The sequence below is a fragment of the Colobus angolensis genome, unplaced genomic scaffold (genome assembly GCF_000951035.1).
Source record: "Colobus angolensis palliatus isolate OR3802 unplaced genomic scaffold, Cang.pa_1.0 Scaffold220, whole genome shotgun sequence".
NCBI classification, from domain to species: domain Eukaryota; kingdom Metazoa; phylum Chordata; class Mammalia; order Primates; family Cercopithecidae; genus Colobus; species Colobus angolensis.
This window is the reverse complement of record NW_012115378.1, coordinates 4,937,772-4,952,945: the sequence shown is the minus strand read 5'-3', so window position 1 is coordinate 4,952,945 and position 15,174 is coordinate 4,937,772. Positions and strand designations below refer to the sequence as shown.

The window sequence follows — 15,174 nt, the reverse complement described above, 5'->3', positions numbered from 1 at the left end:
TAGTGGGAATCCCTAAAATATGCCTTGAAATTCATTGATATTTTTCAACTTAGCAGCAAACTGCTTAAAGGTGCAAAACATGATGTGTACTGTATACCTTATACTGGTAATCAATAAGTACAGAATAAATTCAGTGTTTCAGAACATTATGGTAATTTACGTTTTACCCACATCGATCAAAGTGGAACTGTAGAGGCATTTGACCATAGGAGAATCATAAGATAATCACTCCTAAAGGTAGGCGTGTAGAACAAATTAGCTTATAAACTCAGCTTATAATTTTCTGACTCTAACTTTTGGCAAAAGGCACTTATTTATTAGCTATAGTCAGCTTTAGATGAGGGTGGAATGCTGATTTACATCTAAAGGAAGATATTTGATTAAATGTGGCTCATTAATTTGGATGTTTTAACTAAGTATTTGTTTTCTTTTTCGTTTATGTGTTTATGCATACGTTAAAGGCTGAGGCAGGAATCATTAAAGAATTGAAGTCAACCAAGTGTCTATTTTATTACATTATATGACTAGAGGTGTTGTGTGCCTATATGTAGTTTCTTGAATTCTCAAGTTTGAAATGATATCAGACATCCATGGAGTCACCAGTTCCTGAAGGGAAAATGATTGGGAAGTATGAATGTTTCCATGATTAATTAATTTTGGCAAAATGTTGAATTTTCAGAATTGTCTTAACACAGTACCAGGAGAAAAAAGAGAAGAAAGTGAGCTAAGATAGTCAGTTCTTTACTGTGTACAGAGCACATTGTATATACATCATCTCATCTAATTCTCACAATGACCCTTGGATAGGTGCTGTTTATACCTGCTTCACATCCCAGATGATACAAACCAAGTCAGCAACCAACTTGTCAACTCATCTACTCCAAAACTCAGACTCTAGCATTCAGAGCGGGTAAGTGTATATTTTCAGTTCAGAAAATATCCCACAGAAAGAGAGATTTTTTTAAAAAGTTTACCCTTTGAACTGTTTATTTACACAAGCATTAATGCAAAAAATATTGCTAGAATATATTTCAGCATCTTTCCTGTCCTTTCCATATGCCGCCTCTCTATTTTGTTTTTCTCATTAGAATAGAGCGGGACTAGATCTTTAACTTGTTTGTTTACTGTCTTTTTTCCACAACTGGAAGTAAGTTCCATGAGGTTAAGGATTTTTGTCTGTTTTGCTTGCTACGGTGTACCCAGCACTTCAGACAGTGACTGGCACATAGGCTAACAGTAATTATTTACCTAACAAATGAACTGTAAAACAAAATAAAAATATATCAATACATGAGCAAAAATGAGCAAAATTTCTCTCTCACCAACCTGCTCAGCCACACAGATCACAAATCCTACTCCATTTCCAAAAATCCTGTGCCAAAGAGTGTGCATCCTTCTAGATCTATTTCCTCAGATTTAAATATGGATGGTTATAGTTAATATATAAATACACAACTGAAATATAGACTACTGAAATATAGAATGCTGTGCATTTATTTTTACCTAATTAAGGTCATTTGCTTAAGATGTTATTCTGTATGTTTTTCTTCTTTTTACTATTTCTTTTACATAATTTCTTGGCTTCCCAAAGTTCCCCCTGATTCTTTTAAAGTCCTGTTTAGCCTGACATATTTTAGATATATGTGTGTTTATTTATGTCTTCTTATATTGCTGGATGTTTACATTGTCTTCAATAGATATTTACATTGCCTTTGATTTTTCACTATCACTAGTGCTATATTACGAACAACCTTAGAACATGCTTCTTGGTACACAAGCGGGAGTGTATCTCTAGTGTAAAATATGACATTATTCTATTAAGGAATATATGATTTTGAGGACAATATAGTCCTCAACAGAATATGAAAGTTTACTTTTCTTTACACTTTTATCACCACTAATTAATATCTTTAAAAAATGTGCCAGCATGATGGCTGAAAACAAATTTTTTACATTGTAATGTAAATAATTTTTACATTGATATTGAGCATTTTTTCATATATCATTTGACAGTGCTGTCTGAAACTTGAAATATTTTCCTATTGGGTTATATTATTTCTTATTGATTTAAATAAATGCTTATTTTATATATAAAAATATATACTATATATAATAAAATAGATTTTTAATTATATCTTTTTCCAGGAGAAAGTATTTATTTTTACGTAGTCAAGTTTATTCCCCTCAGTGTACCTTAACACTATACAATATTTTATATTTTAAAAAATAGATTTTTAAAATGTTTATAATGTATATACATATACAAAGTAGATATCCAAAATAATCTATTCTGTATATTTTGGTATTTACTTTTATCTCAGATAGCTGGCAAGTGAATAGTCCACTCTCATCGTATACAATTTGAAATCCTACTTTCACTATATTCTAAAGTCTAAGTATTTGTGGGGCTTTTACTGGATTCTTTGTTCCAGTGAGCAGCCTCATGCCTGCTGTCTGTTTTGTAAAATAATTTTTATTGGAACACAGCTGCATCTATTTATATACTACTGTCTATGGCTGCTCTCCTGTTACAAGGCAGAGTTGAGTGGTTGCAACAGAGACTGTATGGCCTGGAAAACTAAAAATATTTATTATATGACCCCTTAAAAAATGTTTATCAGCTATTCTGTTTTCCAGATCTTTCTATCCATTCTTGCGTTAATGCTGTGCTGTATTAATTTAATTAATGTAACTTTTTGATATATTTTGCCACTCAGTGGCATAAGTTCCCTCACCCCAATCCAACAACAATTTTTCCTTTTAAAAAATGTTAGGGCTATCCTTGTGGATTTTAATCTTCCAAATACATTTAGAATCACCTTCTTGAGGTTCATACACAAATTTTGTTTGGATTGTCAGTATGATTGTATTGAATGGATTTTTATTTACAGATTTTAAAAAAGTTGGATTTAAAATTTGATATCTAAATATATATATATGTAATCTTCTCATCCATAAAAATGTGGTATGTTTACTTTTATTTGGGTTATGTCTTTCTGGCATTGTTTAGTATCTTTCTCTAAAAAGATTGAGCTAATTTTTGTTAATTACAGTTAGAAACTATAGTTTAGGTTGTCATTTTAAATAACTGTCTTATTAATTCTAAAAGTTTTTTTTTTTGCTGATTCTCAGTTTTGTCCATTTTCTGAGTAGTATCTCTACCTTCTTTATCAAATTACCAAGTATATTTTATAAAGTTAAATTTGTAAACTATTTTGTAACTTTTATTAGAATAAGTATATTGTTATTGTTAGCAAATGCCTCTCAGCATTAAAACTATGCTTTCTCCCTTAATCTGTGTTTATATTACATTACATTAACATATTTTCTAAAGTTGAATCTCCTTGCAATTGAATCACAACTCACAGGTTTTGACATGTGATGCTCTTTTTTTCTTTTATTTCTAAAAAGTTCAAGATGTGCTAATATTTCCTATCGTGATTGTGGATTTGTCTAGTTTTCTTTGAATTTTAACCAGATCTTACTTTATAAAGTTATGTTGTCATGTGCATTACATTCATGATTGATATGTCTTAGACTATATCTTTTATTAATACAAAACATCCAAATTCGAGTTTTCTAATTCTTTTTTCTTGAATTTTCTCTCTCTTTTTAAAATTAGAATTCTTTATTCTTTTTCTTTCCAGGATCTTCATTCCGTTTCTATTTGCTTGAAGTGTATTTCTTCTAAATAACACGAATTTTGCTTTTATGACCAGTCTACAAATCTGTAACTTTAAACTGTGCAATAAAACTATTTACAGTTATTAGGATCACTAATGCATTTGGCCTTACTTTGTACATTTTTTTGCTCTTCCTGTACTCCTTGCATTTTGAATTAGCTAATTTTTTATGGTACTTTTTTTTCCTCTAGTATTTTGAAAGTGACAAATTCCTTTTCTGTTTTGTTTTTACATTTTATTTGAATGGAATCATATAGAATGTTCTTTTTATATTGGGTTAATTTAATTGTGTTTGTAATTTTCATACATACTGTAAAAAATTTTTTTTGATTGATTCATTATAATGGTACCTATTTATGGGGTACAATTTGACATTTCAATATATGCATACACTGTATAATCAGGATAGATAGTATATTCATCTCCTCATGCATTTATCATTTCTTTGTGACAACACTCAAAAACCCCTATTTTAGCTATTTTGAAATGTACATTATTGTTAACTATAATTACCCTATTGTGCAATAGTGCAGAACTTATTTCTCCTATCTAATTGTAACATTGTACCTGTTGACCAATGTCTCCCCATCCTCCTCTCCTCTAGCCTCTCCCCACTTTCTGATAATCACTGTTCTACTCTCTACTTCCATGAGACAAATATTTAAGATTCCGCATGTGAATGAGATTATGTTGTTATTTCACTTTCTGTGTCTGACTTATTTTACTTAACATGATATCCTCCAGGTTCACTTATGTTGTCTCAAAGGACATGATTTCATTCCTTTTTTATGGCTGAATGGTATTCTACTGTGTAGATACACTATATTCTCTTTATTCATTCACTTGTTGAAGGGCATTTGGGTTGATTTCAAGTGTTGGCTATTGTGAATGGTGCTACAATGAACCCAGGAATGGGAATGCAGATATCTCTTTGACATAGTGGTTTCATTTCCTTTGGATATATACCCAGTAGTGGGATTGCTAGATCATGTGGTAGTTACAGTTTTATTTTTTGAGGAACCTTCATACTGTTTCCCATAATGGTTCTACTAATTTACATTGGAAAAATCCAGTTTTAGATTTATGGTATATATTCTTAAATTATTGGCAGCTATAATTAAATACTTTTTCTATTACTATATAGCGTTAACCAGTAATATTTAGCAGTTTAATGTTATTCCTCGAGCATAATCTCTCTAAATATATATATATTAAAAGTCCAAAATGCATGTTTTCTATAAATTCTTTTGTGTTTCAAAAGATAACACATAATCAGATTTCCTTTCACATCACACCGCTAAGTGATGTTAAATTTCTGTTGTAGTTTTTTTTCTTTCTTTCATTTGCACAATTCTTTTCCAGAAATAGGAAACTATCGCTATATCTAGTTGTTTGTGTATGTGTGTGTGTTAAATGATTAAACCTATGCTATGAGAATTCCCAGCAAAGCACCCAGTGAATGCTTTTGTTTATTAGCTTACAGAACCGTAGGCACCTAGAGGTAGAAAGAACTTTTGCAGTTATCACATTTAATCTTACTAAGCCAGTTCATGAATTCAACAAAATTTTTATACTTATGTTCCAAGAACTGCATTTGATGCCAGGGAGATGACGATGAAGAAATAAGACATGCTTTCTGAGTTGAGAAGACTAACATACTAGTGGGTGAGAAGGCACAGACACACCACAGATATTTGCACAAAGAGGTCATGGGAACCTACTAGGGGGAGCACATCCCTGAGGAGGTGCCCTCTGGACTGACCCTCAGTCCATTTGCTTCTCCTCAATCACCACAGTAACGTCTTCCCGAATGCACCTGGCCTGTTTATCTAACCTCTGAACACCAGAAGTGCACACTTGGACAGAAATACTTGTTACAAAATTTATTCCTCTTGACCCTAAACCCACTTTCCAACCTCTCCCATGATTTGTTCCCAGTGTTGGCTTCTAGAGCTCAACAAACTATATATACTGACCCTCACTTGCAGTCCTTTAGATGTTTGTCCTTCCAAAGCCTTTGTCTTTTATGTTTAAACATCCCAAATTTTTTATATTTCTCCCACTCTTTAATCTTTCTTATATTGCTGCTCTTTAGTGTGTCAATATGACCCTTAAAGTATGCTTCCCAAACTTGTATAAATTACCACAGATATACTCAATGAAAGAAAAAGTGCAATTTATCTTATGGGACTTATCTCCCTCCAGACAAAAATGCCTCTGCTAACTCAGTCTAAGACCACTTTATATGCTGTAGCTTCGTCACTCTCTCATTTAAATGATTTGCTAATGCTCAGTCTTTTTTCCAAATAACATGCCAAAAAGGTAATAAATATCATAGGATTAAGTAAAAATAAAAAATAATGGGAGGAGAAAGGAAACGATAATAATACTTCATAAGAGCTCTGACATGAAGTTAGGACCTCATATAAAATATGCCATACACTGTCAGAGTCAAGAAGTTGTCTGTGATTACTAGGGCTGGGACAGGTCTTTGGTTCTAAGTTTATAGTAGCTCACTTTGACTCATATCAGAACTGTGGTCAACTGAAATCCCTAAATCTTTTTCATATAAAGGGCTTCAAAGTCAAATACACCAATTCTTTGCTCCAGTTATAGCTCATCTTATTGGTTTCTGCTTGATCACGTAATTCAAAAGCTTATCTGGCCCACCTGGTTTTCTGCCAACTGTAGATCTGCCAATCACGCCTTTTTATGGCCCTGTAAGGAATTGTTCCAAGGCCAAGGATAAAACAAAATTTCTTTTTTTCTGTTTAACTGATTTTTTAATTGCTTTTCCTCAATATTGGTTATGTACAATTTACTTTTCAAAACCTTCATCAAATGATTTTCGCATCGAATTGTTCACCAAAATCTTATGGCATCATTTTAATACTACCTTCAGAATATTAAACATTATTTAGAACCCCCTGACACTGGCACTTAAAGGAATGGAGATACTAAGCCACAGGAAAATGAAAACCAGTAGCATCTGGTCTGTTATGCAATTTTTAGTCATGTTGGATCACATTGTATACATTGATACCTGCAGACTCACTCCACAAATACATTAAGTCACTCTAGCATGTTTTCCTTTTAAAAAAATTGAATATAAGTGAAAACAAGACAGACATAGGGTATTATCAAGCCCCCTAGTGGCCTTGCTATGATACACCTTAAAATACAACCCAGGGAGAATTGAAAGGATTTCTTTCACTGATGGTATAAAGGCCTGAAGGAACTTAGAATCTTCCAGGAAGGAGGACAAGCAACATGTAGGAGGCGTTAGCTGCTGAAAATATAATTGTGGTTTGTGTGTATGTACAGGGTACAGTAGGAACTCAAGTAAGGTTGAATTTAATTCATCTTGCACAGAAAGGTGGGGGAAGGACTCAGAATCATTTTGTAGAGGAAGTTATTGAATTGGATCAGGTGTTTTTGTTTATTCATTTATATTTTATTTATTTTTTTTATTTTACTTTAAGTTCTGGGATACATGTGCAAAATGTTCAGGTTTGTTACATAAATATACACGTGCCATGGTGGTTTGCTGCACCTGTCAACCTATCATCTAGATTTTAAGCCCTGTGTGCAATAGGTATTTGTCCTAATGCTCTCCATCATGGGGAGAGCACCCACCCCACTACAGGCCCTGGTTTGTGTTGTTCCCCTCTTTGTGTCCAGGTGTTCTCATTGTTCAACTCCCACTTACAAGTGAGAACACACGTGTTTGGTTTTCTGTTCTGATGTTAGTTTGCTGAGAATGATGGTTTCCAGCTTCATCCATGTCCCTGCAAAGGACATGATCTCATTCTTTTTTATGGCTGCATAGTATTCCATGGTGTATATGTGCCACATTTTCTTTATCCAGTCCATCACTGATGGGCATTTGGGCTGGTTCCAAGTCTTTGCTATTGTAAACAGTGCTGCAAGAAACATACGTGTGCATGTGTCTTTATAGTAGAATGATTTATAATCCTTTGGGTATATACCCAATATTGGGATTGCTGGGTCAAATGGTATTTCCAGTTCTAGATCCTTGAGGAATTGCCACACTGTCATCCACAATGGCTGAACTAATTTACACTCCCATCAAAAATGTAAAAGCATTCCTATTTCTCCACAGCCTCACCAGCATCTATTGTTTCCTGACTTTTTAATAATCATCATTCTGACTGGCTTGAGATGGTATCTCATTGTGGTTTGGATTTGCATTTCTCTAATGATCAATGATGATGAGCTTTTTTTGTATGTTTTTTGGCCACATAAATGTCATCTTTTGAGAAGCGTCTGTTCATATCCTTTTCCCACATTTTCATCAGGTTGTTTTTTTCTTGTTAATTTGTTTAAGCTCCTTGTGGATTCTGGATATTAGACTTTTGTCTGATGGGTAGATCCCAAACATTTTTTCCATTGTGTAGGTTGCCTCTTCACTCTAATGTCAGTTTCTTTTGCTGTGCAGAAGCTCTTTAGTTTAATTAGATCCCATTTGTCAATTTTGGCTTTTGTTGCTATTGCTTTTGGCGTTTTAGTCATGAAGTCTTTGCCCATGCCTATGTCATGGATGGTATTGCCTAGGTTTTCTCTAAGGGGTTTTATGGCTTTGGGTTTTACATTTAAGTCTTCGATTCATTTTGAGCTAATTTTTGAATAAGGTATAAGGAAGGGGTCCAGTTTCAGTTTTCTGTATATGGTTAGCCAGTTTTCCCAGCACCATTTATTAAAAAGGGAATCATTTCCCCATTGCTTGTTTTTCTGAGGTTTGTCAAAGATCAGATGGTTGTAGATGTGTGGTGTTATTTCTGAGGTCTCTGCTCTGTTCCACTGGTTTATATATCTGTTTTGGTACCAGTACCATGCTGTTTTGGTTATTGTAGCCTTGTAGTATAGTTTGAAGTCAGGTAGCGTAATGCCTCCAGTTTTGTTCTTTTTGGTTACGATTGTCTTGGCTCTACGGGCTATTCTTTGGTGCCATATGAAATTTAAATAAGTTTTTTTTCTAATTCTGTGAAGAAAGTCAATCGTAGCTTGATGGTCAGGTGTTTTTAAACAGGCAAGATAAAAATGAGCATTGCAGAAACAGGGAACAGTATAAGCACAAAAAAGGAAGAAAGAGTTTCACAGCAAGTTTCTTAATTAGTAAGAATTGTGGAGTGGCTGAAACATACTAAAGAACTGGAGCAGAGAGAAGATGAAGCTGGGAAGATTAGCACAAGCTGGTCAGGAAGGTTGTTGTGTACCATGCTGAAGGTTGTAGCCTTGATGTTTCTTTCCCCAGAGGATTGCATATTTCCACTGTTTTGTGGCAAGATTTTGAAAATCGTATTCTCACATTTTTATTGAAAGCCAAAACTGAAATATTCTAAATGGAAGCCATCTCCAATAGATAAGAAAATAAGGCACTAATTTATGCTGCTGCTGTCTCTCTGGATGCTGAGTAGTTGAGTTTCCTTACCTATCCTATCCCATCCCTTCATTCCCACTGTTATGTAACAGCCATACAAATAAGCAATTTAAAATCAACTTTGATAAACTGTATGTTGGTGAAATTCTCATAAAAATTAAAACAAGGATTATTGAAAGGTATGAATTAGAGAATCACTTTACTGATATTCAAATAATTTCTAATGACATTTTAAATATTTGAAAATACATAATAATTCACAGTGAGAATTTATCATTTGTAGATTTTTAAGACCATTTGGACAAAAATATAGATTTTTCTAAGATACTAATTAGAACATGCAGATTACCTTTAAATATTTAAAAGAGATTCACAGGTTCTAGCCACCGTATAATGTGTTACATTTTAACAGACTTAAGGAAAAGAAGACGCTCCTGACTTCTAAAATAATGCAATTGTAGTTTGTACTCAAGCTTGTACATAAATTTTGATTAAATCTACATGTGGTAAGCACTGCCTTCCAAAATCTTCCTTTTTCTTCAATTATTTTAAATTTTTTGTTATAACCCATTATCAATACATCCCCTATATAAAGTGCACACACACACAATCCTCAGAAGAAAATATCAAAAAAAAGGACAACAGCAGGAATGAAATTTGAAATAGCTTCATAGCTTTTCAAGTGTTTTGCAAAATCTTCTTTATTCGAGTTAAAAGCAATATGAAGTGCATGTATAATAAAATGTTTAGAAAAATATTTGGTTTAGGGTTCAGCATTCATTTCATATTACTGAAAAGTGTGATTGTATGTTTTTGTTTTCCATAGAACAGGCATTCTAGTTTTTGTTACTTAATAGAATAAGTAGTATGTTCTAGTATAAGTTACTATAAGTAACTTAATAGAATAAGGTAGTATGTGTTTTTCTTTGGGAGGTCATGTTTTATGCATGTAGTAACATTTAATATGGTAAAACATTAATTTTTTAAAAGTTTGAGTAATATTTAAGAATTGTCTTCACATAGTGTGGGTTTCTAAAATATATCATTCTTAAAATGAAACAGTGTATCTGCTAAATATTTTTATTGAAACAAGGAGTAAAATCTCACATGCATCTAGAACCACAGCTACCTTCTAGTCTCAAGTTACTTTCTTTCAAATAAAGTCATCTCCAAATCTGCTTAGGATGAACCTCTTGCAAAATAGAAAAGGAAAGACAACAGTTAAACTAAGTAAATATAAGAGGGTTATTTTCACTGAAGTGGATTTTGCACAAAAGCAGCACACAGTATCTTTTGTCAACATCTTTTAAACAGCTGGATGACATCTGCAAAGCCTGAAGATTTGAAAAAAAAATACTATTTATACCAAATGTGTTAATAAAAATCCGTTCCGAGGTTTGTGAGAAATAAGTCCAATCTCCCTTTCCCCCCAAAGTATGCATGGTATATGTGCTAACTTACTGAATTCATCCTTCATGCAATTCCAGTTTATTAAAGAGGTTAAAAATTTATAAAACTCTGATGGGATATGGTTTTAATGCTTCATCACACTACCCATCATTTGCTTTTCAATCTAGATCAGAATGATCTTTCCTACTTCCCTGCAATCACCTACCTGCACAGCTAATATTTTCTGAATACTCTCCTGAGAGTCTGTCTGGAAGTTGGCCAGCCTCATCTGGCTGAAGAGGACCACCAGTTTGAAGTGCTCCTGCCACAGACTGTGCATCCTTCTCTGCAGCTGACAGAGCTAAAGGCAAGAGGGAGGGGAGAAAACACAAGTTAGAGGAGGAGAGGAAATTAATGGCAGTGTTCAAGAAGAATGATGGAGAGAAATATAGAAAGCAGTCAATAGCCCATTCTGCACTGTACGGACCTGACAGGAATTTCACAGTCTCTTGATTTTTCAGCCCACTCATGTGCATTCATCAGAAACCAGTCACATCTGGCCGCCAGGATGGGGGGTTAATTTTCTCTAAATGCCTCAGCAGTTTTGTTCTAGCTGAGGCAAACTCTGTGACTGCAAAGCTGATGAGTAAAATATTTCTACTTCACCCAGTTTAACTCAAAACCGATAGCCTCGGGACATATTGAACCTTTCTTGAAAAAAATCATCTTTTGAAGCCGTTTTGAATGGCACATCAGGTCAAGCCAAAGTTTAAAAATGCAACTTTAAGACTTTGATGGACACCATCACTGCTTTTTTTTCTCATAAAGCTTACCATTGCTTGGCAATGTGTGCTTTAGAGCATGACAAAACTAAAGAGAATTAACTTAGCCATCAACTGCTGAGGGAGAACAATAACAAGGAAGAAATTTCCAGCTAGAACTCCCTATTAATCTACCTCCCTCTGACCATGTGACATGGAAACATCTCACTGCACTAAAGCATAGAGGACGCGGTGTTAAGAAGTGACATGTTTAATACAGGATTTGTACAGAAAAAGAAAGAATTCGCCTATGACATATGATAGATCATTTGGAAATTTAATATAAAAACCAACAGAAAACAGTGGATGTTTTATCAAAACAATGTACATTTGCTCTTCAACAGTTACCGTAGGCACGCCGTACACAATTATTATAAGGCATTTTCAAAGGGATAAACATAAAATTAACAGTAAAAACAATTTTTTAAAAATCCCAAACATTTATAATGAGTGCTTATGTTATATATTTATAATGAATGTATATATCATATGTTTATATAATATAATATATTATGTCACTGAAAACTCTTGGTTTTGGGAATGTGGATAATTGCTGATATCAGTTCCTTTTTAGCATATTTTGCAGAGTGAAAAAACAAAATTTACATCCAAACATGTAATATCAAACACAATTTTTATATTAAATACTTCCTCATACTAGAATAAAAACATGTTAAAAATGTGGCTATTTGGTGAGTTACATATACAGGATCCTCTGTAAAACATCAATAAGGAGTGTGTAAAATTTGGGAACTCTTTTGTAGATATATTTCAATAAAAGAATTCACTTAACTAAATACTTGGTGTTGCATGTAAATTGTTTAACATCATTATCCTCATTATGCATTGTTATAAACAATACATATGTATTTATGTTTGGTTCCCAGGAAAATAAAGCCTCTATTTTTGGTTAGTTGATCAGGAAGAAGAAAAGACTTTGAAAACTATAGATATTTCAGTTTACTAAATGCTGAATTACATTGTCCAGAACCAGTTTATGTGCATTTCAGATAATTTGGGCTATTAAATTAAAACTTAGCATTATTTGAAGACAAATTTTGTCAAACTTAAAAAAAAATGGTGTTTTCTTTAGCATAAGCTAAGCCTGACAGTCAACAGGGGGAGGTATGCTGTATCTTGATATACTCATTAAGGCATTTGAAAAGTTTAGTTCATTGTGTATGTTCACAACTACATAAAGAGTCATATTAAGACTTTAATTATTGTTCAGGGACAGGGGAAGGATCTGGGTATTGAGGGTTCAGGAATGGTCCATAGGAGTTAGCACTGGCCCTGTATTACCTAATGTATGCATCAAAGATTTAAATAATATTAATTAAATTTGCTTTAACAATAAGATGCAGAGCACATGTATATTTAAATTAGAAATTACTTCAATTGCAAACAGTGGGCAAGGCTAGAGAAGCTGACATTTAGTGTCAAGTAAACATTAATAACAGAAGAAAAAAACCATGACAAATATTCCTGAAAATAATTTCATAGCATATATATGTTTGAAATTTGTGTGATTTTTATACTGGTCTTCATTATTAAAATATGACCTTGCAACTTACAGATTTTTTTAAAGGGCTAAAATGGAAATGAGTGTGAAGGAAATTTTACCTGCTTAAAAACTAAAATTATCAATCATTTTTACTAACAGGCCAGCTCATTTCTGAAATTACATGTGGAAACATATTTTGAAATACATATTGCAGTATAGTTCTTTATACACTACCTAAATATATTGTTTGCTGAGGTAAACATCCTGAATGAAGGGGCCATAATCTAATAGATAAATGCAATTTGCTAAATGAAGCTTAACTATAAATTGTCTGTTGTGGGTGGAGGCTCTGAAGAGATTAGATTTTTGATATTTTCTTAACAAAGACAAATAATCTGTCAACTTTCTCCATTCTTTTCAATGTGACTTATTTAAACAACACAGTTCATAGGTTGATTGTGGGCCTGCTGAGATAGCTTCTTTGATTAACCCCAGTGTACAGCTGAGAAATCTGTATTTTAAAGAGGTTAACTTGCTTTAGGTTATTTACTTCTGTCTAACTTCAAGTTTAAGTTATTAACCATGATGCCATATCACTTAAAGTTCAATGGTTTTTCTCTTTCTCTCTCTGATATTTTAGCAGTCACTTCCAGATTAAGGATAGTCATAAAGACTGCTGGAAACACCCAAGGGTTCTGTAAACCTTTGCCACAGAGATTCCTGGAAAATAGGCTGTGATGCAAAATGAACATTTATGTATGCTTGTTAGATATTAGTAAGAAGTGCATGATAAAACCTTATCACATAGAGTAGGTTTTCAAATTATTGTCTACCTCAGACCTTACCTTACTAGTTCGTTGTAATTTGGAATTTTTAAGACAACAACAAATGGAAGCCTACCTTGTACAGAAATTGGACAATAGACTATCAAGACAAGAAAAGTTCACAGCAATAAGCCAGAAATAAACGATTTTGAAAGAATGGCTGTAGGATGAACTCTTAGCCTTACTGAGTGGAATCAGATATCTCAGTGAAAAGTCACCTACAGCAAAATACCACTTTAATTTTCTCTAGTTTTTTTCTTATTTCAAGGCTGTAGTTTTTTGGAGCCAGCTTAGCTCTCAGAATACCTTATTTCCCCCAAGAGATCATAGGATACTTGGAACTACACCTATGAATCAAGATTTGTTTGTCAAAGAAAATAATAAATTAATACTATTAGAGTAGCCACACATATGACAAAAAGCAAGTAAGGGAAAGATGAGCTGTAGAGGAATTCCTTAACAACAAGGTAAATTTTACAAGTGGGAGCTCTTCAGCATGTGTAAACAAAGCAAACTGAATAGTAATGTTTTCTACAGCCACAAGTCAAATGAGGAGAAGCAGCTGTATGCAGTGTCTATTTTTATTCAGTTGTCTGCATTCTAGCTTGAGGTAGCCATAAAGGCCTTGAATTTATCCATGTTCACATGTTAACTGAAGCCTCTTAAACAGAGAAGTTTTTTAAGGATCAACTAAGAGAGAGTAATATCTCAAAAAACAGGTTTTTTGTTTTTTTGGGGGGCGGAAATCAATAGCTAAATAGGCCTATGGAAAAACAAGAACCAGGAAAAGGAAGAATTAAAGACAATCTTAAAGAGAGAAGAACCAGCATTCAATAAAATAACATATGCACACAAACACATTTACACACGAAAGACAATAAGACTATTCAAAAGAATATTTAAGGAAAAAACAACTAAGATGCTGCGAAGAATGATTTGATTATATCAAATAGCTATGACAACAATTATTTTAGGAAAGTGATTATGAAAAACCCCATTTTAAGATGTCAGCAGACAGCGATCGCTCAATAAATGTTTATTAAAATGGACTCAACTTGAGCTGATAAAAGTTTACCTGATAAAGGGTATAAACCAAAAACTTCCATCAAACATTTTACTAAATAAATGTCAGAAATCTTCCCGTGGATGTCGGGCAAAATAAAATAAGGATATCAGAAATCAATACCGCTTTTTAAAACTGTATTGCTGATTCTTGTCAATGCAATAAAAAAATAGAAGGACAAAAGATAGCTATGAGTTAGAAAAAAGGCCGGGCACGGTGGCTCACGTCTGTAATCCCAGCACTTTGGGAGGCCGAGTGGGTGGATCACGTGAGATCAGGAGTTCGAGACCAGCCTGACTAACATGGTGAAACCCAGTCTTTACTAAAAATACAAAAATTAGCCGGGCGCAGTGGCGGTCGCCTATAGGCCCAGCTACTCAGGAGGCTGAGGCAGGAGAATCCCTTGAACCAGGGAGGTGGAAGTTGCAGTGAGCCAAGATAGCGCCACTGCACTCCAGCCTGGGAGACAGAGCGAGACTCCGTCTAAAA

At 33.6% G+C, this 15,174-nt stretch overlaps 1 protein-coding gene across 1 annotated transcript in view; it reads right to left on the bottom strand.

Annotated features, from left to right (window-relative positions):
• CCDC178 (coiled-coil domain containing 178) overlaps positions 1–15,174 on the bottom strand; it is a 486,917-nt gene that overhangs the window by 40,771 nt on the left and 430,972 nt on the right. The window contains exon 19 of the mRNA XM_011943718.1: positions 10,700–10,834. Coding sequence (XP_011799108.1) covers positions 10,700–10,834 — 135 coding nt within the window. The remainder of the gene's footprint in view (positions 1–10,699; positions 10,835–15,174) is intronic.